The 25391-nt window shown below is 41.9% G+C and overlaps 3 protein-coding genes across 7 annotated transcripts in view; all 3 read right to left on the bottom strand.

Moving 5' to 3' along the window:
* Nucleotides 1-1145, bottom strand: part of LOC311431750 (pituitary tumor-transforming gene 1 protein-interacting protein-like) — a 28580-nt gene extending 27435 nt beyond the window's left edge. The window contains exon 1 of one of the 2 annotated variants that reach the window (XM_084509572.1): nucleotides 869-1145. In XM_084509572.1, coding sequence (XP_084365698.1) covers nucleotides 869-968 — 100 coding nt within the window. In that variant the 5' untranslated portion in view covers nucleotides 969-1145. The remainder of the gene's footprint in view (nucleotides 1-868) is intronic. The other variant, XM_084509571.1, reaches the window with a different exon arrangement.
* Nucleotides 1146-9118: 7973 nt separating this feature from the next.
* On the bottom strand, nucleotides 9119-18966 carry CLDN12 (claudin 12). 4 transcript variants are annotated; one of them, XR_014689624.1, is made up of 6 exons: nucleotides 18873-18966; nucleotides 17833-17922; nucleotides 16657-16719; nucleotides 14545-14840; nucleotides 10542-10685; nucleotides 9119-9570 (listed from the first exon to the last, which is right to left on the bottom strand). XR_014689624.1 is itself a non-coding variant. In XM_084509569.1 (5 exons), the coding sequence occupies exons 4-5, from the start codon at nucleotides 14819-14821 to the stop codon at nucleotides 9563-9565; spliced, it is 285 nt and encodes a 94-aa protein (XP_084365695.1). In that variant the 5' UTR covers nucleotides 14822-14840; nucleotides 16657-16719; nucleotides 17833-17922; nucleotides 18873-18966; the 3' UTR covers nucleotides 9119-9562. The 4 variants fall into 4 exon arrangements, 3 of the variants coding, with proteins under 3 accessions (XP_084365695.1, XP_084365696.1, XP_084365694.1); XM_084509569.1 differs by lacking the exon at nucleotides 10542-10685; XM_084509570.1 differs by lacking the exon at nucleotides 9119-9570 and having other exon boundaries at nucleotides 10270-10685.
* A 671-nt stretch (nucleotides 18967-19637) lies between these two features.
* Nucleotides 19638-25391, bottom strand: part of CFAP69 (cilia and flagella associated protein 69) — a gene marked incomplete at its 5' end in the record, with an annotated part of 55001 nt that continues 49247 nt past the window's right edge. Inside the window, 4 exons of the mRNA XM_084509445.1 lie at nucleotides 19638-20422; nucleotides 21148-21271; nucleotides 22100-22177; nucleotides 22694-22801. Coding sequence (XP_084365571.1) covers nucleotides 20205-20422; nucleotides 21148-21271; nucleotides 22100-22177; nucleotides 22694-22801 — 528 coding nt within the window. The 3' untranslated portion in view covers nucleotides 19638-20204. The remainder of the gene's footprint in view (nucleotides 20423-21147; nucleotides 21272-22099; nucleotides 22178-22693; nucleotides 22802-25391) is intronic.

The raw sequence follows: 25391 nt of genomic DNA, 5'->3' as shown, positions 1-25391 counted from the left end.
ACCACTCAGTCAGAAACCCTTCCACACCTACACCAAGGCTGTTCTTAGGCAGTTTGTGTTAATTTGCTCCCTGCCCACAGTCTCAGCTTAAACCCTTCTTATCTCCCATGGGCAAACTTCCAGGAAGTTTGAAAAAATAAGTTTTTCACTTAATCTCATTGCTCATTTCATTTCTTAAAAGTTCCTTGAATCCTTCTGTACAATATGGATTCGTAATTCTATATAATACGATCCTTTTCCATACCAGCAACAAACTTTGTGTCACGAGCAACCTCCCAACCTCACACAGAAATAAAAACGCACAAGAAGTTCAATCCTAGGGCACCCCTAAGCAGACTGACTGCCAAGGCAACCCGATTTTTGGCTCAAACCAAACTCCTCAGCTTGGCTGATGTCCCACACAGCTATTAGAAAGAAACTGATTAGCTTCCAGTTGCCAGCAGGTCCCTTCCTCTCCAATAGCTGAGAGAGGCTGACTGCTCCCTTTCTCTTCTGCCTCAAGTCAGCTGTCCCAAAACCTGCAGATTTCTTATCACTCGTAAGCCTTACCCTCAAAGAACGGAGCCCCCGCAAGCTGGGCTCTAAGAGTACAGGTCAAGGTCCATCTGCAATACCCTAATTTAATGCAAGTACTGTACCTTTCTGGTCACATCTATTAAAGGCAAACAAACTGAAGATCCCCCCACACACACCCCGAGCAGCAGGGCAGCGCCGAGCACCCCCCGACCCCCTCGGGGCGGGCTGCCCGACCCGAGGCGGCGGAGGGCAGCAGCCTGGGGGGCTCCTGCTTGGGCTGGGAGCCCCCGGATGGAGAAAAGAGAAAAACCCCGAGCCCCGCGGCTCCCCCATGCCTTGTGGCCGTCCTTACCCTGCACCGGCGGGGTGGCGGTGGTGAAGGCGGCGGCCGCCATCCCGGCGCAGCCCCACACCAGCGCCAAGGCCGGCAGCCAGCAGCGTCCCGCCGCCATAGCGCGGCCCCGCGCCCACCGGGAGCCGCCGGTGATGGCGGGGAAGGGGCGGCCCTGAGGGCGGCGCTGAGGCGGCCGGGCCGAGCCGGAGAAGGAAGGGGAGAGGCCGGGGGAAGGGTGTCGCCTTCCGTGAGGCGTGGTGCCTTCCGCCGGGGGGCTCCTTGTCTTCCTCCCGGCAGCTCCCCGATCGTGCTGCCGGCGATGAGCCGCGCACCTGGCGCCTCTGTGGGCTGCGGCTTGAAAGGCTCACAGCATTCGTTGATGCGTATTTCTGATACGCCAGGCTTTGGGTTTAATTAATTAATTAAGTTGTTTTTTCCGGAAGGACCCGTTGCTCCTGCCTCCTGCTGTCACGTTGCTGCGAGGAGCCAACGAGAACAGGCGTTGCCCCGAGTCAGGGTTGGCCGGAGAAGGGAATAAAGTTGTTGAGGGAAATACGAAAATTTGCTGTGGCCTTCACGTTTTAAGCTATTAACGAGTTGTTAGTTTTCACTGGTGACTCCTGGGGTCTTACAGATGCTTGTAGTGCTCATTAAAGTGTCTTAGGGTCCAGAAAATACCCAGATGGGGCTGTGAGATAGGAGATGGGGATGAAGGAGATGAAGCCCAAACTCTCTGAGGCAGCTGGGTACTAAGGGTGCACCTGAGATTTAAGGCGTCCGGATGGCAGTAAGACTGGTAAGGTGCCTGTCGGGTCCTTAATGGCCTAGAGTAAGAAGAACATTCTTCACAGTGTTTTGAGTATCTAACTTTAGACATCTGGTTCACATTACTGCAGAGATTATTCTCCCTAAAATCCCACACAGGAAGAGATGAGGAGCTCCAGAAACCCATTCAGGTTCTGGGAAATAGGGTAACTGCTAGTACCTCAGGTGAGTTAGGGAACAAACCTGAGTCTTGTTCCTTGGTTCTAACGTGGGCTGTTGGCCTTCGAAGCTGACGAGGTGGTATATTGCACCAGGATGGCTTTATGAGAGGTCTGCCAGTTTCAGATTGGAAGGTGTCTTTACCTTGAATGAAATTCCAACCAATGCATTCAAAAATTATTTACATTTCATCTAGCGTATGTCATCTTTGGATTTTTGCCAGCAGCACTAGTATTTCTGCTCCTCTGTCTGCAGGGAGTGTTGGAAAGCCAAAGTGTGGGCTGAGGCACCATATGCAAATCAAGATGCTTTTACCTGAGCTTAATATATGACAATACTGATTCATGAGTTCTTCAGCCTTCTTGAGCTGGTTGAAGACAAAGTCTTGCCACGTGTTAAGGTCCATAAATCTTTATGCTCTGAAATGCTTTTTTTTTTTTTTTTTTTTTTTTCATGTTTCCATACACTTGGAGCATGATGTTGGAATAGTAGAGGCACTCGGATGAGTGACAAACATTACCAAAGGCATGAACCTGCTCACATATATAGGAATAATTCAATAGACTACAGCTAAGAATGCATATGACAGAGATATGGAAACTCATGTCTATCTTTTCTAATGCAAGACATAAAGGGCAGTGAATACAACTATCAAGTAGAAAATGGAAAAGAAAAGTACTCAGAAGGAAATAAGATGCTTCAAGTATAGCTAGGCTGTGAAACTGTCTTTGGATGTTAAGGACGCTAAAATTTAGATTAGTCCAAAAACGTTGGATTTTTTTTTCTCCCCATGAATATGTCTGTTTGAAAGTATTAAACACCAAGATATCACCTCTGGTTCAGAAAGTAACTGAACCACGCTGCCAGAAGCTGCATGTGATTTCCAAGGCAGATGCATCATATGCTTGCCTTATTCTGATGTTATTCCTTAGGCATTTGTTGTTGACTGCCTTTTCAGGCTAGATACTGAGCTAAAGTGCCCTTTAAATGACTTTATATAGCTGTTCTCATTATTATTTTTTTCTCAAAACCCTTTTTTATAATCCATATGTTTTTGATTAAATGTACTGAATTATGTTTGAGGCAGCATGGAAGTTCTCTAGCCATTTTTTCGTATCTTAGTTTCAGATAGTTTTAAGTATGCAGTGAAGAATGACTTCTCATAAAACAGCTCAAATACCAAGCCAAAGCTTGTAATTTTTCCTTGAATTGCTTCTAGCATGGTAATTGTAAAGGAAGTGTCTTTCAGCTGGAGCAAAGAGCTACGGGAGAAGGGGAAATAAAAGAATTTGCTGAGGGCTCTTTGGAAGAATGGCTATATCCATCTTCTCTGATCTAGCTTTGCTATTCCTTTGGGGGACAAAAACTTTAACATATTTTATGAACAGCTCTGGTAATTCTCTCACAGATGAACCAGCTTTTTTCTTGATTAGGTACCACTTCCTTGGTAGATATAAATTCCCAGGAAATGGAGTGTAGAAGACATGAAAACATGATATACCAGGAGCCTGGGTTTGGAACAAGCAGTATGTATTAAGACTACAAACAAACAAACAATCTCAAAATTTAAACAAAATTCGGTGCTTTATTTTTTTTATTTTTTTTATTTTTTTTCTTCCTATTGTAACTCCATTTCAAATGATAACTAGAACTTTTCTGTCAGCTCCATAAACTCTGCATGGGATTTTGAACAGGGTTTGTCCACGTGCATTTTCAGCAGCAGCTCTGGCCAGGGCACCTTTTCCTCACCTCTGTTCCAGTTCCTCCCCTGTGAGAGAAGAGCTGAAGGAGCCATTCACTTGGTAGCTGAACAAAGGACTGACTTGGCTGTTTTTCAGCTGGTTTGCTTTTTCATTATTACCCCTGGTAACAACCACATAGGTGAAATAGCAGTTATAAAGCCTGTGTGTTTGGTTGATACCCTTAATGACAGTATTGCTTCATCACCAAGTTTATCCAGCTTGTCTGATTACAATGTGCATAAATAATTCAGCTGATAGATCATGTAAGTGATTAGAATGCCTCTCTCTGTCTCTCTTTTTTTTTTTTTATTATTCTTTTTTTTTTTTTTCTTTTCTGTTTTCTTTGCTGTATTGGGCTTATGGGTATATGCTTTGGTAAAAGGTACCAGTAACACACCATTTAATAGCGTTGTTTTAGTTTGTGCTGACTGGAGCACAAACATTTCTAGGTTTCAGTTTGACATACACTTAGATCAGCGTTGTTCCCACAAAAAGTAGTCTGTGTTCCCTCTCTCTGCATGCTTGGTTTTGCATATGAACAAATACATTTCTGCTGTCCTGTAGTGAGCTGATGCTATTGAAAATCTGTTTTTCAGCAACATTAGTGGTACCCTGTCTGGGTCACTGAGCAGGTGACCAAATGCTTGTGTTGGCACATCAGAGGAGGAATTGAGGGGATATAACTAATAACCTGTGGAGGAAGAAGGACCTCTTTTGTTTTCAGTTGCAGGACCAGCTTAATTGCATGTTGGTGTCATATTAAGGCTTCATTGAAGTCATGCAGGAAGGTACATGTGAAGCCTAGAATTTTGTTAAAGTAGGGTACTAACTATGATTAAATACCTACAGGGAGCAGACCTGCTGCATGTATGCCTTTATATAGTCATCCTTCAGAGGCTATTCAAATTCTAATAAATTAGGTTTTACAACTCTCTTCTTCAAATATGAAGTATTAATAATATCATTTTATAGAGGAAAAGCTCCCGCCACAAGTTGAGGCTATTTCTTAAGGTCAAATAAAAGAACATTAGATCTTCCAGATGAAAATCTTTCTTCTCCCTTAACCAAAAAATCAACATTCTATAAACAATCTTAATTGAAACAGAGCTCATAGAGATCCTAATGATTAGAAGTAACATCATAAACAGATGAGCTCCGATGCAGAAAATGAACATTTGAGATGTTTTCAGGGATTAGAACAATGCAGTATAGAGAGAAATTGATGTGTGTGTGTGTATTTTAGGTTTTGCAATTTTGTTACAAATACAATGGCCCAAATTAATCTTTCAGGCAAATCCTGTGATTAAAACAGAGATTAAATCAACTGTTAACAGTCTTAATAAATTCAGACGTGATCAGCTGAACACTACTGGGACAGTTAAAATAAGTCAGCCTTCTCAGTTGATGGGGGGCCCTTCTCTCATGCAAGTAAGATTTGCACCTACAGTGCAAAGACAGAGCCTAGGGGTATGCATAGGATCAGTTTAATATCTTTGCTAAGGGAGGTGGTAAGAAGCGTCTGATTTTTCTTTGTGTGTCATTGTCATACTCATGTGATCACACACTTAATATCTAGGGAGTAAATCATACTTTTTAAAGAGTATCTACATAATTACTCCATTATCTTGTGGCTCTAACTGAGAGATAGAAATGTTAGTCTCATCAAAAAAGGCATATCGTGATTTTTTCCCCTCTGATTCCCACAGCTCATATTACATATAAGGCTTTTCTGGCAGGGGAATATTTGTGAATATCACTGCTAAACTTGGCAGAATGGTTAATGGTACTGAATTGCAATCTAATTGAATTATAGTCTACTGTTAGATTTATGGTAATACCTCTGCCCAAAATGACAAGCCAAGTGTTTCAAAGATTGTATTTCAGTAAAATCTGGCAATGCATAGACAGCTGTTAACATTTAGTCCTCTCAGATATTTCAAACAAGGGAGAGCATTGAACTTTCTGTTATAACTCTTACTGAACAGAACAGTTCTAGCAGGGCAGACTAGTTTATTTTGAAAAACATGGACAAAAAGCTAATTGGTAAGTGCAACTTTTCTGGATAGAAAAAATGATTTTTTTTTTTTTTTTTTTTGACTGAGCAGTGTTGCACCAAACAATGGACAGTATTTAAAAAAAAAAAAAAAAAAAGTTTGGGACCTTGGCACAGGGTATTATTCAGATCTCCCAAAAAGGTTGTTGCAGTCTTGGTAGAAAAAGGAGTCTTCATTGTAGGAGTCCTTCCTTGCACAAGTGTTTTCAGCTGGATCAGGTAAGATCAGCTGGATCAGACTCCCCTAACTGCTTCTCTGCTCAGTTCTCACAGCCCTGGTTGTGCTGGGTGATCCTGTGTGACTATTTCAGTAGTACATTGTTGAGAGGAATGGGTTAAAAACAGGAGGTTGGTGAGGAGGATGGCATCAGAACAGAAGGCTGGTGAGGAGGACTGTAAATATGCTCGGGTGACCTTGCAGCTGGGAGTGCATAAAGTCTGGGGAGCAGCAATGTAAAAAAAACATATAAATTATGCCTGCTGCTGTTTGTGCTCTGGGTTTGGTGAGTGGCACATCTGTGCAGAGATAACATGGGTGTTTGGTGAACCCAGAGGCACGCTATGAGAAGCGCTTGAGCTCCTGGCCTTGGTACAGAGGAGATCAAAGAAAGGTACAGCACCCCTGTCACTGAAAACTGTGCTGACCAGCATTCAGTCAGCTGTGAAATAAGATTCAGCAACTCATGATTTCTCGTGGCTTGCTTTCTGTGTTGTGGTTTAACGAGGCCCCGGCTTTCCCTGGGAATGTGGCTACAGAGCCACATGGATCACGGCGCTCTGCTTTCTGCTGCTTAAAATTGCTGTTGCTCTCTACAGAAACCTATTTCCAAGATTGTGTTTTCCCCCAGAATAAATAGAATTCTCTATTATTTTATATGTTATATAAGTATTTGTGGACCTAATTGTATGTTTTGCATTGATCATTGGTTTTGCCTTATTAAATTTCCTTAACCATAGCTGGAACAAGAGAGACATTGTAGAACTGCAGTCAGCTGGGGGTAGGGTTAACAGGAGCATCACAAGATAGGGCAGCCCAACGAAAGCAGGGCTTTTCTGTTGCATTTCAGCAATGACTGACTCCACTCAATTTAAGCCATTGGCTTAGCAAACTGACAGAAAATACCCTTTGGCTGCCATTTCCCAGGCCTTACCTAACTTCTGAAGGATTTATTTTGTTAAAACTGATAAAGATCAGCTAACAATTTAGTGCCAAAGTATGGGAGAAGTTACCCCACGGCTGCTCTTATTTAGCCCATTTTCTACACCGTGAGGGATCCAGATTTTCCCTTGACATTTCACAATCTATAAAGTAGGACTTAACAAGTTTTAAGTTGGTTACTGGATCTTATTCTCAATACAGCACATTTACCGGCTTGTCAGCGCTTCAGCTTTGCTTTCCCCCTGCAGCACACTTGGATTTGGTTCAGAATGCTGTACCTATCTCACACAGCTCTGTCCTGATTACTTTTGATATAAAGTAGTTATACAATTTTCTCCTGGAATCAACTGGAGTAACTCGAGAATTGAATGCCAAAACATCTTGCTGTAGCTTCGATCTGTCTTCCTCTGTTCATCCCCTTAGTTCAGGAGACTTAAGAAGCAGTTGTATTTCTACCTAATTATTTGCCAAGAGTTTAATGCAATACTAGTTCCACACCACTGAAGAAATCCTTTCTGTTCTTTCATTTGCAGTATAAAATCCTCATATTTAAAAGCAGGAATTGTAGCACACACACACCACAGTATTACTTAACCTGGAGTCTTAACTGGAGCAATTACTTGGATCTTGCTCCTTTGGAGGAGTTGAGATAGAGTTGTGTTGATTACTTTGTTACTACAATTCACAATACAGAGTCACCTGTATTATCCAAAGCAGCGAGTTACTGTTTCAAAAATAATAGCATTACAAGTGTTCCAGTGGACAGGCTCCCTGCTCAAATCTCCAGGCGTGGATAGGTGATGTGTGGTGGTTGGACACACATTTTAAGAAGACATTACTGCCCCTTGAAGCCATATAGGAAAGGTTAAGAGCTCATAAAATCAAACTAATAGCTTTTGTCCACTAGGAACTTGTGTTTATTCTTGTTAGGAAAAAGATGTGGCAGCTGAGCCCAGGAATAAACCCAAGCAAATGGGGTAAGTTGCTACAGTAGAGGATTATCTGTAACAAAATGAAATGCAAACCACTGTAAAAATAGCTCTGAAAAAAAATAAAAAAAAATTCCAGGGCCAGTCCAAGCAACACAATCAATCCTGGTTTGCTAATTTACAGTAGTATTCTAGCAAATCCAGATGTGTGCTATGTCATCTATGACAGATCGTGCCAAAGCACTACAGACCCTTCTGCCTTCTCTGGTGCCCTGCAGAAATACAAAGGTGTCACCTAAGACACCATCTTGCAAGAGGTGACTCCTGGAGGGCTGCTGTGGAAACCTGGCCCCAGAGAACTGGCTTGTCCATTTAGGAAAGAAGGGAAAAGGGCCTGGAATTCCTTCAGCAATAAGGCTGCCCATGAAAAGGCATAGATAGGGTCTTAGAAGAAAAGGAGAGTCTTCTAGGGACAGAAACTATGAAAAGCAACCTTTCTTCTGAGAAAACAGTAATTTAGTTAGCTGACTTGAAAATCAAGCTCAGAAGGCTGCAGGGTTTTTATACTTTGGTATAAATACACAAGCAGCTCAGGGGCATTTTTCATCAAATTTATCATTTTCATGTTATCTAAAAGACCTGAGTTCTTTTTCTGTGGTATAAACCAAAAAAAAAAAAAAAATCTCTGCAATGTGTTTGAATCTTGCTGTAAGTAGGGAAATCCAACCCAAGCAAATTCTGTTCTACCCAGCGTTCAGAATCTCTGACAGGAGCTTTAAGGAGATTAGTGCTGAGAGCCTGAGAGAATTACAGCTCTCAGATGGCTCCTCAAGTGAGGCAGAGAGGCATCAGCCGCCACAATGAGTGGTTCTCAGGGTTCTCATAACTCCTTGGCTAATTAAGATGCAGCCACATGGCATTTGAAAGCGTACATGCAAACTAAGTGGAACTGACGTACTGCAATGAATTAGGAATTCCACAGAACTGCTGAAAGCCCACCAGCACCTCGGGATTCACCGAGCAGCAATGCCAGCAGCCTTGTGCTGTGGCTGCCCACGCACTGCCCAACTCACCCTCCTGATGCCTCTCAAGGGAAATACCTCACCTTGCTGCTGCTTCTCTACCTTGCCCTTCTACTCACATACTTCTGCGGCCTCTGTTGCCAGTACAGCTCTTGTGACCAGGAGGGAAACCAGATTAGCTGTTTGAGAAGCTGAAAACTAAGTAGGCAGAGGGGAAAATAAATTACAAAAGGAGAAAAATGATGGGATTTCATCTTCTGTTTGAAGACTATATTTACATCTGCTTAAAGTGCTTAAAGCCCATCAAGAAACTGCATTGCTGAAGCCTTTTGAAGAGTAGGTCAAAAAGCATCTGCAGTAAGTTAAGATACATCTGGGGCCCATTTTTAGGAAATGCTTTATTAATTTTTGATGTAACTGCTAATGTTCATGTAAACTTCAATGTGAATTTGTAAATGATCTTGCCTATCGGTTTAGTTATTTGTTTATCAATACATCGTGGATTTGGGAAGAAACCTAGTGTGGTGTCAATGGTTACAGACCCTCTGCTGGTGGAAATAGTGTGCTCTAGTACCAGGTAGTCTGTCCAGTAGACAGACGGGAGGGAGCCAGGCTTTGGTGCTAAAGCACCTCCCTTGGCAGCTGCAGCTACACAGCAGCTCCTGGCACAGCCCCTTGCAAGGAAGCAGCGTGCACCACTTGGGTCAGGATCTGTGGCTGCTGAGGTCACGTACTGCTTGGGTACTACGCATACCTTGTGCTTCCAAAGTGTGGTTGTGTTTGGGAAGTCTGGTACTGAGCAAAGCTTATTCACTCTGGTAGTCTAGGCACCTGAAAAATAACCCATTATGAAGGCTTTGAGTGTTTTCAAGGAATGCTGAGCTTCAATTACATATTTTTCGCTTTGTTAGAGCCCAAACTAGGAGAATAACCCTGCCCTTCAAGTCCAACTCTCTAATCTCACTCCTCAAAACAGCTTTAACCACTAATACAGTCCAGCACACTGCAATTTCTACTGCCCTGTGCTCAACCTTTACGTCTCCTTCAAGCTGATATGCCCAAAAGACAAAGTCCCCATCCCTAACAGCCTAATACCTGTATGAGCAAATTGAGCCAAACACAGATAAAAAGCAGTTTTGAAATCAGAAACTATACACTCACCTGCAGCAGTGGAACAAAAACATGACCAAAAAAAGCACATGCTGCTTCTAAGGTGTGTTACCTGCCTGCTCTGTAGATAGAAGGGATAAGTAACATTACATAGCTGCTGAACCACACGTGCCAACTCAGCTTCTGTGAAATAAAACACGGGAAAATCTGCCCCAAGAGATTTGTTTTCAATGAACGCAGGCTAGCTTTTTAGGAATTTTAATCCCCAAAATGGGGCACTCCCATGTTTTGGCAGAAGTGTTCTCCACATCACAGCATTTCTGCCGACACCCAGCCAGCCTCTAGGTTCATACCAGCTCTCAGAATACAGGAGGACTGTCTGAACATGACAGCACAGGAGGAAAAAAAAACAACAACCGAGAAGCAGAAAATACCAAATCATTTTTCCACCCCCTCAAGTAAGGTGTAGCACTGGCAACAACTGCTTTATGCTGTCCATATTCATGCACAAAGCAAATCTTACCAGTCTAGGGGAGAATTAACTCAATGCAGAAGACATTTGACCTGGGTTAGCAAGCTGCACTGGACAAGCAATGGCTGAGCGAGCAGCAGAACTGACACAGGGGGAAAGAGGCGGTGCTGGCTGGAAGGGGACAGTGAGGACTGGGCTCTTTTCCACGGCACACTGTTACCTTGGCTCTGCGCTGGGGCTGAACCAGATCCTGGCCCCCAGCCTGCATCCTGGCCACATGCTGAGAAAAAGAATCTTCTAGAGTAAAGGAAATCACTCTCTTCCTCTAAGGAAAAATGGAATTCAGGAACTTTTTAGGACTAGCCTACAATAAAAATAAAAAGGAAATAATAAGTAACAGTCAAGCTTTCAGAGATATTTTTTTTAAGCAGCAGGACTATAAAGTTAGTGAGTCAAAAATACAGTATACATCATGTGTTTTACACCCGTTAAGGTATCTGTAACAGTCTGACAAGTCTGGTGATCAGTGCCAAAACAGGTGAAGTCTTTCATATTCTAACAGTTACTGTTTTCCACAAAAATAATTGAAATAAAGTGCATTTGTATGAGAATGTTTTATTAAAAATACATATCTTCTGTTTCACATAAAAAGAACCCACACTGTAATTAAACACAACTTAAGAAGTTGGAAAGGAATTATTGGAAAAAAAAAATACAGGTTCCCATAATCTCACAGCACCCACCCTTTGCCTGCATGAGCTACAAATTAAAATCTTTCTGCTTAAGACCCACAGTGTCTGCCTTGCACCCAGCAGAGTGCCCAGGCAGGAGTAGCTGGGCAGAAGCAGGGGTGCTGCTCCACAGCAGCTGCTCCCTGGCATGGATACACGCAGGACACGTGTGGTTTTCTCCCCAGGTCCGGGGCCTGTTGCCACAGGTTGGCCACCCCTTCTGTAAACAATGAGAAATTCAGCACAGCACTTCCAGGTAATTCCACTTTGGGTCCAGAGGCAACTCACAGTAAGTAACAGCACTGTTGAAAGCTGTGCTTTTCTGATACAACACGGAGCCACAGTCTTTCTGATGACGATTACCTTAACTACAGCACACACGGGAATCCGCCAGCTTTCGGATCCCCGCTTTTCATAGCTCAGGTCCATCTCAGACTTTTGAAAAGACACAATTTTCAAAGCAACAAGTTATCGGCATAGGCAGCAGCAACTACTAATTGAAAGTTTAAAGCATAAAAATCAAAGTGGGAATGCAAAAGAGTTGTGATACACATCTGCTATTTAAATCATACAGAACAAAACCCTGGCTGCAGTTACTCTCCGAAGAAAGCACCAGTTTGCCAGGCTGCCTTTCTTGCCCTGGAGATACTGAAAATTCGGATCCTTTTAAAGTCACTGAAAGACATATTCACCACCCCTCCCAAATGGTCAAAATGAGTCGTAAATTCAGGCTCTAAAAGTGTACCAGACACCGACTACAAACGAATGTTTGCTAGCCAACTCATAAATAAGCAAGGCACAAAGAAGGCAAGACACTGGGGGGTGGGGAAGCAAGGCAACGTGAAGTCACAAACCAGCGGTCCCTGTGCTTTGACCTTACAAAGCATCTACTGGCACAGGCAGCTGAAGCAGCAACAGTATCTGCGGTTGGACAGACAGTAACAGTAAAGCAAAGTTCAATTCTGAAGAAAAAAAGTGGATACAAGTCATGATCTGATTAAAAAAGATCCTTCTCATCTAACATCACACCTTGAAAATTTAAGGTTTAAATTCATGCAACTTCAGAGGCATGTCTTCTTTGTCACCCATTCCTTTATCTTTAGGCATCGATGCCCTAGTAGCAATTTCATCAAGCACTCCACGTCCCCTCCTGGAAGGGCTTGTCACTCTACTGACCATGCTGGGAACTTGGAACAGAGATCAGCTTGCTTACTTAGTCCACTCGAGCTTGAGGCCTGCCAGCTAGGATAAAGTGTTTGTTAACGTAGTGTTTGTTATTGCACACATTGTAACAGGGCAACATCTGCCCAGTAGAGCATTTGCTCATTTCTAATGCAAAATGAAATGAACTGATTATCAAGACCTTGGACGAGTTTGCAGAACTGGAATTAAAGGACTCTTAATTTGCTTTCAGCAAAACTGTTCTGGGATTAATGAAATACAAATATTCACTCAGCTCCAGAACGGCACCAATTAAAATAACTTTCTGTACTGGAATGACATCTTGAATCCAAAATCTCAGTCTGCCAAAATCTGAGCAAATTAAGCATTTGCCTTAATTATAATAGCATTCAATTCACTATCATCAAATACCCAAGCAATTTTAAAGCCCATAGTGAAAAGCTTTGACCCCTAGGACTGACCTGCTCTGCATGAGGAAAGAAAAATGATTTAGACATCCCAGGCTGGGAATCTATAACCCTTCCTCATACTTACAGAGCTGCAAGGTGAAAGTTTTAATCAGTAATTAAATAAACTATAGCATGAAAGTCTAGCAACTGCAGACTATAAAACTTCGGTAAACATCAATGGTGAAAAATATGCAAGGTCATTGTTATTTCTATATACATTAAAAAAAAATAAAGTTAAAAATCTCTCCACAGGGTCATAATCCCCTTTCTAGAGAGACACTGTTTTGGAACACTGTCCACAATCCTTCATAGCCTTTAGAGTTCTTCATGGTTTTCCTAATCCATTCTGTAGTGACTGATATTTCTCTCCAGAACTGAATAATACTTTAGCATTAAAGAATTATTAATTCTAAGCTTGTTTGACTTGCAAATCCATTGTTCAGATCTGAAGGATAGCCTTCAAATAAAACATTCAATCTCTTCAACAGACTTTTTTAAAAAATACAAGTGGTCTTTGTTTTAATGTCAAAATAGATCCAGTGAATTCACTAACTTATTAAAAAAAAGACTAAAAAAGAAAATTCACAAAACCGTTTCTAGCCTCCAGTGATTCATAAAATGTTATTACAGTACAGAAGAACATTATTAGCTAAATCGCTTATTTCTTCCAAGAGCTACTTTGAAAATAAAAGGTATTTTGACACTAATTCTACTGCGGAGGCTCACAAGCACTTGCCTTTTTGTATGCACATTAGAAAACAAAAAGCAGTGCTATAGAACTGAATTAGGCTGCCAAATTCACTTGTGAGGCTTCACATCTTAAAATACACGTGTCCAGATGAAAACTCACTAACCTATTTCTTAATCACCTTTGTTCCCCCTAAATAACAATACACTTTTGACTATACTAGGTTATTTTTTGATCTGTAACAATAAGCTCAGTGAAACCCCTACCACCAGTTTCACCCTCTGCATTTGGATAACACATGGCTGCATGGTTCCACCTATGCAGCTCTTCTAACGGGGGTCAAACTCTAAAAGTTGTTCATCAAAGAGGTACAAGCCTGCTTTGATCTCAAGAAACGGAAGGCTGAACAAATATGCAAGACAACTTGCATGAACGGATACCACTGTTAGTGTACTGTGCCAGCATTAGCAGCAATTTTGTCTGTAGTGAGCTCAGAAGAAAAAGCAAACAAAATAAATCCAAAACCAAACTGCAAACATTGTTCAGGAAGGAACCCATGAGAACAGCAGACTTGCTGAACTCAGGTCTCCACTGCTCTGCACCGCAGGGTGCAGAGCAATGATTACGCTCAGTACAAGGCAGTAGAGAACCAAGCCTGCAATTTTCACGGTTCAAGTGAGCACAAGAGCTCGACTTCCAGGACTTCATCTCTTTAGGATGTATGTGTCACAACAGGAATGTCGATTTCTATGGCAGAGAGGCGAGAGCGTGCAGAGTAGGGCTGAGAGGCGTAGCTGTGCATGCTGGGGGCATGCGAATAGAGGGGCTGCCAGAAAGGAGACGGTAGGCTCTTACATGCACAATACCACAGAAATAACAAAACGGAAGTGAAAAACAGGCCGCCGGCACTGGCAATGGCAATAAATACAGAGATGTCAAAGCTAAAGACAGGCTCGTATTTTCTGTTCAGATAATTGTTATAAAAAATGACCCAGACTGACGGAGTGAGACAAATTGCACATGCGAGCAGGAACAAGAGGCCGGCCACGAGATGGCAGCCCGCGCTGTTTACGAGGCATTTTGCCAGCTTGACATTTGGCACACTCGACACAAAGGCTGTGTTACACATGCCAATCAAGCAGAGAAACAGAGCTGAGACAGCAGTAAACATACTGAGCGGGAGGGCAAACTGAAGAACGCGCAAATCCAGCTGATCGACGGCCGTGTACCACTGCGGGTCATATATCACGCAGTCTCTGCTCCCATCAATGCGAGCGCACTTAATCCAGAGTCCGGTGTAAACGGTGACGTTCCTCTCGTTCTTGTTGAAGGTGTACAGTCTCATTTGCCTCCAGTTTGGAAGCAGAACCGCCGCCAGGAGTCCGGCCACCGAGGCTGTTCCGCTGAGGAAAGCCAGCACTGTTGCTGCATGAACATCCCGGCAGCCCATGTCTGCCCGCTGACGCTTCCTGCAATTAAAAAGGAGAATTCAATTAAAAATAAATCAGCAGGTGCAATTCTATGGAGAAAGGAGTGATTACTGTTCACTTGACTTGTGCCAGCTAAATCAACTTGCGTCACTGCATGGGCTTTTACAGAGCTCACTGGGAGAAGCTCAGCCACCGAGTTTGCATGATTTAAGTTCACCTCTCCCTTTCTTTAGCCTAGATGTGACATTGGAGTGTGTGTGTTCAGCCCTGCCACGCTGCCATGGCAGTAAAAGGGAATTGTTTAAAACAGCATTGTTAGAGAGATTGGACAGGAATGCATTCATGGGCAGTAATACACAGTTCAGATGGGCCAAATTCAGAGCTGCAAACTTGTGGAGAAGGCACTGTTGAATAATTTACTGATTTTTTTTTTTTTTTAATCCAAGCAATTAACACCTCTTCTTCACTACTTCTGCTTTTCAAAAATCAGATGTCCAAGCACATAATTCCAGAAAGCTGATGGCTTTTCAGCTTTCACGTTTTCCTCTTCAGAGGAAGTCTTGAAGAGTACTGCTTCCTTTTCAATACAAACGCTCTCTTTGTACCTAGCACAGCCCCTGGTCTGACCACGAGGGAAAACCTGCAGAGATTATGCGAAACAGTTCCAGTAACAGGTCTTAAAAAAAAAAATCCAAAAAATACTTAAGTAATCCCATCCCTGGATACCTGAGATATTTTATGAAGGCCTAATACATAATAGATGCTGGGCACCTACTCCAGAGTGTACTTGAAGTAAGACATTAAAAATTATAGAACTTAAAAAATCAGATGATTCTTTATGCTGCCCACTGAGAGTCGTTAGGTCATGAACTCCTACTGAAATTTCTTCTGAATCGTTACACTGCATTGTGCTTATTTGTCTCAAGTCATAAAACAGTTCTTTAGGTACCAGAAGTTCTACCTAATGTACATACAAATAAATATCTGAATCTTAGAAAGGTTAAAGTTGTGATTGCAACCAAAGAGGAAATTGGATCTGATCCCCTCTACTTTTGTGTACCTGGAAACATCGAGTGCCCAGGGACCTTATCAGATAAGGTATTACCCTGTACACTTGCAGCAGACTACCAGCATTGTCAAGCTATACAGCTAGCCAGCATTTCATTGCTTTATAGAACAACAAATGTCAATTTGTTTCACAAGAAAGCATTAGGCATTTATTTACTTTTTATCCTATCTAACCCTGAAGAATTTCATATAATGGCTGCAATGGTATCTTGGTAACATTTAACTGTTGATCATACTCTTTTGAAAAAGCACTGCTGAAAGAAAATAATGACAACCACATTTATGCTAAAAAAGCACCTAATTCATCAAAAAGATGCCATTATATGTTTGCTAAGCACAACTAAGCCTGGACAAACTACTGCTCTCATTGCCATAACCTTTCCAGATAGCAGGTCATTAATAGAACATCCCTGGGTAGGGGGACCCACGATTTATTTCTATCATAACTGATTGACGCTTAACCTCATCATGGACAGAGCAACCACCTTACCAAAAATATGGAACTGTAAGAAGTGAGCCTGGGGGTACAACCTAGTACAGCACCTAATTTTGATCTTTGTGGGCTTGCCACTTCTGCTCTTCCATAAAGAGTTTGCCTTTACCTGGATAAAACTTCCACACAGGCAGCGCATGCTCTGGGATGGAGCCCTACCAAAAGCGGCTGGAATAAGCATAAAACAGAAAATGTTCAGAAACCCGCTGTTTCTGCAATTCATTTGCAATAGTAGATGATGAAAATCTGGGCAGGATTAATTCAGGGTGGGCAGGACAGAACCAGCGTACTCACCCGTGATGTGTTCAAGAGAAACCTTAGCAACTTTTAGAAGTAGGAAAAGCGGTGTTGCTGGATCTAGGAAACAAAACAAGGAGAGAGTCAATGGCACAGTTATTTCATGCACTACCAGCATTTGCTTACATTGCAATTGAGAGACATTGAACTTCAGGTACGCTTGCATTAGGCCAACTCCATCACCTTCCTAGAATTTACTCTTTTGTTATTAAAAAAAAAAAAAAAAGCCAAGCTACTTTTTGTTCCTCCCTGATGACTTTTCCCCAAAGCATGTTCCTTCTGTCTACCTATCTCAGTCATTATGCAACAGATAAAAAGAGTAGAAGAAAACTACCTTTCCATGGATATTCTAGGATATTCAGAGATATTCACATCCCGAATTTTACACTTCTAGAAAAAAAAAAAAAAAAAGGAAAAAAAAAATCCATGTATAGTAATACAAAATTATTATATCAGATGTTAGGTTCCAGGCTCTGCTTTCACAGCAGTGAGGAAGAAGCTGAATGACTTTTCATGTCGGAGAACAAAACGGACGCTGAATTGTTTATATCCTTGTGGTTCTCTATTCCTTCCTGGCTTCTACACAAAGGTTTGAAGGAAAAGGGAGAAAGGCAGGAAGTACTGGTGACGGTTTTTCAGTGGCTGGCCACTACTTCCAGAGGAGGAAAAAGGATTGTCTTGTGGATTATCTTTACACCTACATCTGGGAACCACACCACAGTGCCCCAAGACCAGCTCTGCAGGTCCTAATAGGAGGATCACTCCTACACCAGACAGGGTGTCAGACCTATAAGCACTTCTTTATGCAACTTCAAGAGCTACAGCCTAAACGTCAGCTTGCCGTACCACCATGCTCGAAGACTTAGTTTATTTTAAATCTCCTATATCAAAACTTGAAATGTAACATTCATATACACAGTGTCCTAGGCTGCAGCATAAAAGAAACTCTTCTGTCAAACCAGCTGGGCATGAGAGGCTTTACTGCCTTTATTCACACAAACCCACACTTTTCACTAAATGAGAAAGTGAACTTTTGAGCCCAGAGTCCTGCAATATGAATGCGATACACTAACGTGAAGGCACAACCAGCTCAAGCACCCCACTGGATTTCCACTGCCAGGTTAAAGAGCCAGGGCTGTTGTAACTGAACGCTGCCATTCGGCAGTCACCTACCTACACAGGGCAGCAGAGGTCAGTGTCACCACGTTCACTTCCACTGGAACAGAAGCAGCAGCTCTTCTTTTTTTTTTTTTGAGTTCTGAACTAAAAAAAAAATAAAAATAAAAACATCAAGTTTTCTGTGCATTTAGCAGCAACCTAAACTTAAAAAAAAAAATGTACAGATCTCCTTCTGGAGGTTCACACCCCTAAAAATATCAGCCAGTGCTCACTAACAACCATAATTAAGTAGAAAATTAGTACTGGCGAACATACGTGTCAGAAGTGCACTGTGCCCAGCCTAGGAGTCCCCTCCCATTAACCGATGAAAACCTGAGGTCACCAGCTGTTGTAACACACATACAGGGAGCAGGTACGGAATATTCTGCAACACCCAGTTCAGGAAGGCCTCCATTTCTGTGGATGTGGAGTTCAGTTTTTATTCTGCCATGGTTTAGGCCACCTGATTTTCTTCTTTATCGCTGGCAGCATGGAACAACTAGGAACCTCAGTCTTACCTTTGAGTCCAGACTGAAGCTCCTTACACACAAAGCACCTTACAGCTGTAATACTTGAGGCTCTGGTATCTGATCCCGAAAAGCAACCAGTCCTAATATCACTTCAGGAATACATTTTCCCACAGCATTACATTTTACCTCAGCCTAAAGACCCATGTTGCTGAAACAAGAGCTGCGGGCTGGAACTGGTCAAAACCTGGCAAATTAATTCACTACCCATGAGCTAATGAAATGAAACAAAAGGACGAAAGAGAAAAATAGGAAAGTTACATGGATTGATAGAGGCATCCTGCGCTGAGTAAAGCAGGATGGAAGCAGTAAAGTGAGTCACAGAACCATTAGGGTTGGAAAAGCCCTCCCAGATCATCAGGTCCAACCATCCCCTACCACCACTGTCACCACTGAACCGTGCCCCTGAGCACCACGTCCAACCTCTCCTTGAACACCCCCAGGGACGGTGACTCCACCACCTCCCTGGGCGACCCGTCCCAGTGCCTGACCGCTCTCTCTGAGCAGAAATGTCTCCTCATTTCCCACCTGAACCTCCCCGGCTCAACTCGACACCCGCTCCCGCACACGGGGCTCCAACACCGCCGCCGCCATCATCACCGCAGCCGCCGCTCCCTTCCCCTCCGCCCATCGGGAGGCGGCGCCCCGCGGCATTGTGGGATTGTAGTCCAGCGCCGCCGCGCTGCCGGCCCCCGCCGCCCCGCGCGGACTACAACTCCCAGCACCCCCCGCGCCGCCCCCTCGCCTCGCCTCAGGCCCCGCCGCTGTCCCCAGTTCAGGGGAAGGCTGTAAATAATCCTAAAACGGGGAAATAATCCTAAACCTATACTAATGATAAAATAATCGGGTTATGCGTAATGATAGCTTTCTTCCCAGTGACTGCTTTTAAAAAAAAAAGTACAGAGACAGAGTTCGATTAGTAGGCATACACTGAGGGATCAAGTTTCGAATCCTTCGATTGCCTTAATTTGCTTTGCAATCAGAATAGCTTTGAAGTGGAAAACACCCTTTTCAACACCCGACTTCCGATTTTTTTTTTTTTATGTGAAATGTAAACATGCTGTTTGTAACACAAAAACTGGAACATCAACTATTCCCCAAAACGTACAGCTGTGTTGAAAAGCTGTCATGTGCATCCTCAGAGCTGAGCATCCATCCACATCTCCACAGAAGGCACAACTGCCAAAGTAGGTTTGGAAATTAGGAATCAGGATTTACACAGTCAAGAGGATTACAGTAGGCACTAGCATGTGTGCAGAAAAAAAAACACAAACACATACCCAGACACAAGCCTTGCTTTGTCATGCTCCTACAAGTCACTTCCTTACAAACATTTACATTTGTAATTACAATTTGTATTTGTGTTTTCCTTTAGAACTTTACAAATAACAACAAAACCCCACCATCTGATACCCATCCAAGCAGCAGAACTCATTCACCTGTGAAGCACTGGACCCTGCAAAATTTCTCCAGCAGTACCCCATCTCCTGGGTACTTCTGACATTCACAGCAAAAGACACAAGTGCTTCAAGTCGCTCCTTCACTATCTCTGACGGCTCTAAGTTCTTCTTTCCATCTCATTTGACAAACAATATTTCAGGGTTCATCAGCTGTTAAGCAATGCTTTGAGATGCACATACATTGTTCTCTACTTCGCTGAGTCAGTAGCCAACACAACTCTGAAAAACTGTTCTTTTCCTGCATTCCGCTTTACCCAAGCGCCACGAGGAATTAAGGTAATGGAGGAGAACAGAGAAGTGGGCAGTGATGGTAGAAGGAACAAAATAAAAATGTCTGCATAGCAATGGGCTCATGTGCATACAAAAATATATTAAAATGCGTTGGGTCTAGCCAGGAATGCTAGCCTCTGTGCTTTTGTTCTCCTGAAGTCTGTAAAAGTAATAGTTTCTTTTTCCGATATTCTGCGTTCTCCTGCTCTGCTTCCTCATCTAGTGATTTTCTTACACATGCTTTTAGTTCCTCGATTCCTTCTCCAGTATACGTAGATATAGGGATTATATCTCTGAATTTGAGTGTATTCTCAGGAATCACTTCTTCCTGTAGTAAGTGTAAGGAGTCTGAAACATCATATTGAAAGAGTCAGTAAAACACATACAGCACATCACTGCAAAGCCCATAAAAGCCCACTTAAGCCCATTTAATTTAGAAAACAAACTTTCATCAATTACAATAGAAAAGCATAACTAGAATTATTACAGAAGTATTGGTTCTTAACTCATCTTTAAAGAATAGCTGAAGTCTTAGAACATATGCACTAACTTAGCACTTGTATCCTACCATGCTTAAGCTCTCACAAGCTGAGTCTATGTCCTTACTTTAAGATGAGTACAAAGAAATTCCACACTGTAGAATATGAAAAATGAATCTTTTTAAGGTTTCCTGGTTCTTATACACTCCAGGAAATATGAAGAAATTCACCCCAATGTAACAGCAAAATTGAAGCAAACCTACATAGGACTGTCCAGCATCTTCATGTGCGTTGGCCAAAGTCTTTAAGCCATAAATCATATATACACCTTGGTGTCCATAATGGCACTTTCAAAGGATGTTATTGTTATTCAGGATAGCTAAACGGGAAGTTTACCCTCCCATACAATGGATGGGCAAGGTATTCCAGGATTGCTCTGTTTTATTAAAATACCTCCTCAACAGTGAGGCCAGAGCACTCAAGATGCACACAAAGAATACATTCAGATTCTAACAACAGCTTGCCAACACAAAGTTACCCAAATTACATCTTTTTAGTGTTTTTGTCAAAGTTAATTGCTGAAATATATTTTACCTTGAGGATTCTGTAGTTGTTTCATTAGCTCATTCAAGTTATCTTTTGCACAAGGCAAATCCATTTTATTAATGGCAAGAAGTGCAGGCTTTGTCAGAAGTTCCTCTTTGTACTGCTCCAGTTCCTTAGAAGATGAGTAAATACACCTTAATAAGTATTTGTAGTTTAAAAAGTGCTTCTTCAATGTTACATCTACTCTCTCATTTGTTTGTCTAAAGAGTCTCTGCGCCTAGAGCTCTGAGATTTATTCAGGAGCTCAAGGTTGATGTATCAAAGCAGTCTGACAGAAGGAAAACAGTTCACATCTACAAAGCATCAGGAAATTCTTTGGAGAGCTTTTTAATTCTTAAGCATTTTAGTGGACAACGGTTTATACCAGAAAAAATCACAAGCATCACTCAGCTAAAAATAAACTCAGCAACAAGCTGAACATCAGCAGATTCATCATCTCAAGTTGTAGAGCTACAGAGAAAAGCTGCCAAACTTGAAATTAGGTAAATTGTATTATTTTAATCAGAAGTAAGGATAAGAGATGGTAACACTGAATTCCTGCAAAACTGGGGCCTGTTTCATCTCTACTGGGCTATGTAGCAAGGGCACTGAGGCAGATATTTTAACTGTACCCACGTATAATTACATTTCCCATTTCTACTTCCTAAAAGGCTACTGAACTAGAAAACTGAAAAAGTTGCATCTTTCCACTGTCACTTCACCATGAGAAATGTTGCACAGATAAATGAAGGAACTGTTATGCTCAAAGTAAAGCAGTTTCATCTGCATGATTAAAACAAAGATTTTATAATTCCAAAGAATGTTAAACTTGTTAATTGGCCCCTGTACTGTAAATCCAGAAAACACATTAAGATTTGGAACTTCTTGATCAAAACTGAACCTCTTTCTTGGCTCAACACACAACTACAACTGACAGACAATTAGGAAGATGAGAAGTTACCTTTGTTAGAAGCAATATGGTTTCAAAGGCTGTTCTGAAACGAGTCTTAGTAGACAGCTGAAACCCAGAAATATCCACCTGAAAAAAATTACAAAAAAAGAGCTTTTTGTTTTTGAAATTATGTTATATCTTCCATCGACCATTTCGCAGGGCAATGCCCATGGACATGTCCTCATTCCTGGCTAAATAGCAGGGGGCAACTATATACCAAAGTACCAAAGGAAAACCATAGACACTGAAAGCCCAGAGTGCTTGGTTCTGACCGGGTGCTTCCCAAAGCTCTGACTTTCAAACCTCTTTTTAAGGAGATCTTGGGAGGGAAGGGACTAAAAAAGAGTTACCCACCAACATTAATTATGCTTGGAACACTTCCCTGTTCTAAATTAATTGGCAACTTTTAGTCATAAATTCTGTTTAAGGATTTATCATCAGACATTTGTCTCAACTTTCCATTCTAAAAACAGTATTGCAGCTATATTTATTAAAAACCACGCAAATCACAAACAATTTCCTAAATTCCAACTATACTGCAATTAAGATGCATTTACTGCACAGCCTTTGATTTCAATGAGCTGTAGATTTTATTCAACTTACTACTAAGAGAAGATGTTTGGTTCTTTCTACATGTTTGAGAAATTTGTGCCCCATTCCTTTGTTTGCATGTGCACCTTCGATCAGTCCAGGGAGATCAGCTACCAGTATCTGGGAAAACAAAAGTTTCAAACAGAAGATTTCCAATAAGCAAAAATAGTAATTTTAAACTATTAACGTCTATTATGATTTTATATAAAGAAAAGAATCCAGACACAGGAATGTGAGGAGAATCTATTTTGAGAGGCCCCTGTTACAACAACTATGTACTCCTTGGAACAGCATGGAGAATCAGTTCTCTGGCAGCATGCATGGGCTGTTCCAATACATTCAGAACAGATTTAAACAAAATGCTGCTATTACAAAGGCAGCGTGCTCCTCATGTTCCCCCATCTATTTATTTGTAGCTGAAAACTCGAAAATAGAGGGTAATAGCTCCTCTGCAAAGATCTTGCAAAGTTTACCTATTACTTGAGACCAAAAAGACTCTAGAATGTGGGAAAATCAGGCTATCAAGTTTGTATAGCATTCACACTGTCAGTGGAAAAGAAAATGAAGTTTGTTCCTTGTGGCTACAGAGAATCATTATTCCAAATGCAATCCCACTAAACATTGCCCCTATGGACAGGAGAAGCTCCAACAATTTCTCTTCTGCTCTTCAGCTGCAATGACATTTTGATTAGCCTACCAGCTGCCAACCAGAGCCCAGCTAGAGCTGCCAAACTGGACAGGGATCCTGTCACTTTCTCTGCTGGTTGGAAAGAGTATGTGCAGTTGTAAAGAAGAGAGAAGAAAGACTGAAAAAGAGGATAATACTAAAAAATCCCACATCTACTTAGTAACTCACAGAAAGCAAAGACAGAGCAAAGCAACAGGCAAAAGCAGGGGCTTCAAATCTCTGATACTCATTCAGACAACAACTGGATTCAATTAAGCAGGGCCCAAAGCCAGCAAGCCAGCATGCTAAGACTTCCAGCATGCAACATACTGTTGAAGGGGGCTTTCTGCTATGAGTGAGTTTCACTCCCCCTTCTCTGTCACGTTTTAACCATTTTCCTAAATATTTCAGTCCTTGCTTCAGCATTTTGATCTACAGGGACATGAGAGAGAGCTGGGTGAACTGCAGACTCGGGAGAGAGTAACTACAGAGCTGGAACAGAAAGATCTGCTTTCTGATGTGATGCATTCTGGTGCTGTATTGGCATCACCACTCTTTTCCTGACTTGTCTTTCAAAGAATATTTTTATAGAGCTCAAAGAACTTCAGATTCTCTCAAACAGCATTTGGTTCAGATATTCTGGTAAAATATGTGAAAGCATCTGCCAACTTCCATGATCTTGTGCTAGGACCTGAATCCCAGCCTCATACTCAGATCCTCCACTTTTGTGTCATTGTATAACAAGGTCTTTTTGCAAGTAAAAAGATAGTGACTCAGATGGCAACACATAACTAGCATTTATTTTCTTCTTTACAATATACTAAAATAACTGCACTGCTATGTATTTCTTGAAAAACTTCAGTGTTCTGCACGGAGAAAAAGAAAGATACAATGAACCACCCTCTTGTGAATGACAGGACAGTCACCTCAATTATTGCTCATACTTGCTCACCTCTTGTTTTCAGCAGTTGCAATACTGAGAGCTGAATTATTTCCTCTTACTCACAGCTGCTCACTGTGATCACAATCAGCAGCTCCCTTGATTTTAGGAGAGGGGTATGTTGTCCAGACAGTCCTTATATAGCACCCAGCACTGTTGTGTAAAAAGTATGAAATGCAGAATCACCCAAGAAGTAAAGGTCATTGAAAATGACATCAAATGGGCTGCAGAAAAGCAAGCCAGGAGTGCAAGCAGTTATCCTCCTGGAATATAACAGCAGAAAGAGCAAGAGTTCCTGACTCTCGGCAGGTAGTTTTGCAGACTAAGAACAATCCTGTTATTTACAGCATCATTTTTGAGGATAGGTTACCTTTAATCAGCAGCTAAAACAAATATACAGAAAGTTTCTCTTAGATGTATGCATCTCTATAGCGAACTGCCCAGTTCAAAGGGAAGAACACACATTTCTGAGAAAGCTATACTTGGTATATTCCACAGACTGAAACGTTTGTCTTAACTTGTACAGATCACCTGAAATCCTGCATATTTTTAAGAGCCTGGCAAATTAAACTTACTTCCTTTAACACACAATTTTGTTAAAGGGTGATAAATAAAGGTTTTGACTATCAGCTACTGAATCCCCTAAGATTATTCCTTCTGAAAAGGAAAAGTGTTTTCTGTCTTTTCATAACTGAAGGGTATGCTTCCCTGGTTAACTCATGTGAAACCCTTTTATTCATTTGCCTTTTATCTTTGAAGCGGAGAGCCCAGCACTGCCTGTGTCATACACTTAATAACACATCAAAGTTTCAAGCTTGAAGAATCAAAATGTTTGCTTTAGCCTTACATGAACCAGGGGTCCAACTCTGTAGGACAATACTAGTAGGACTCCCATTTAGCTTTTTTTCCCCCCAGGGAATGCTGTATAAAGGATTCCAGGCACCCCAGAATTATTTGACAACATTAACTGAGGAGGCTGGGTGGAACTGAGTTCACAATACATAAGGTGGTTTGTAGCTCCAGAAGACTAGAGCTCCAGCATGCTACAAAAGGAACTACACCCCAGTACCCTCAGGTACTGTGCTATTCTGGCTGTTCAGACA

This window comes from Aythya ferina (genome assembly GCF_964211825.1).
Source record: "Aythya ferina genome assembly, chromosome: 2".
Lineage (NCBI taxonomy): Eukaryota > Metazoa > Chordata > Aves > Anseriformes > Anatidae > Aythya > Aythya ferina.
This window is presented reverse-complemented; position numbering and strand designations above follow the sequence as displayed.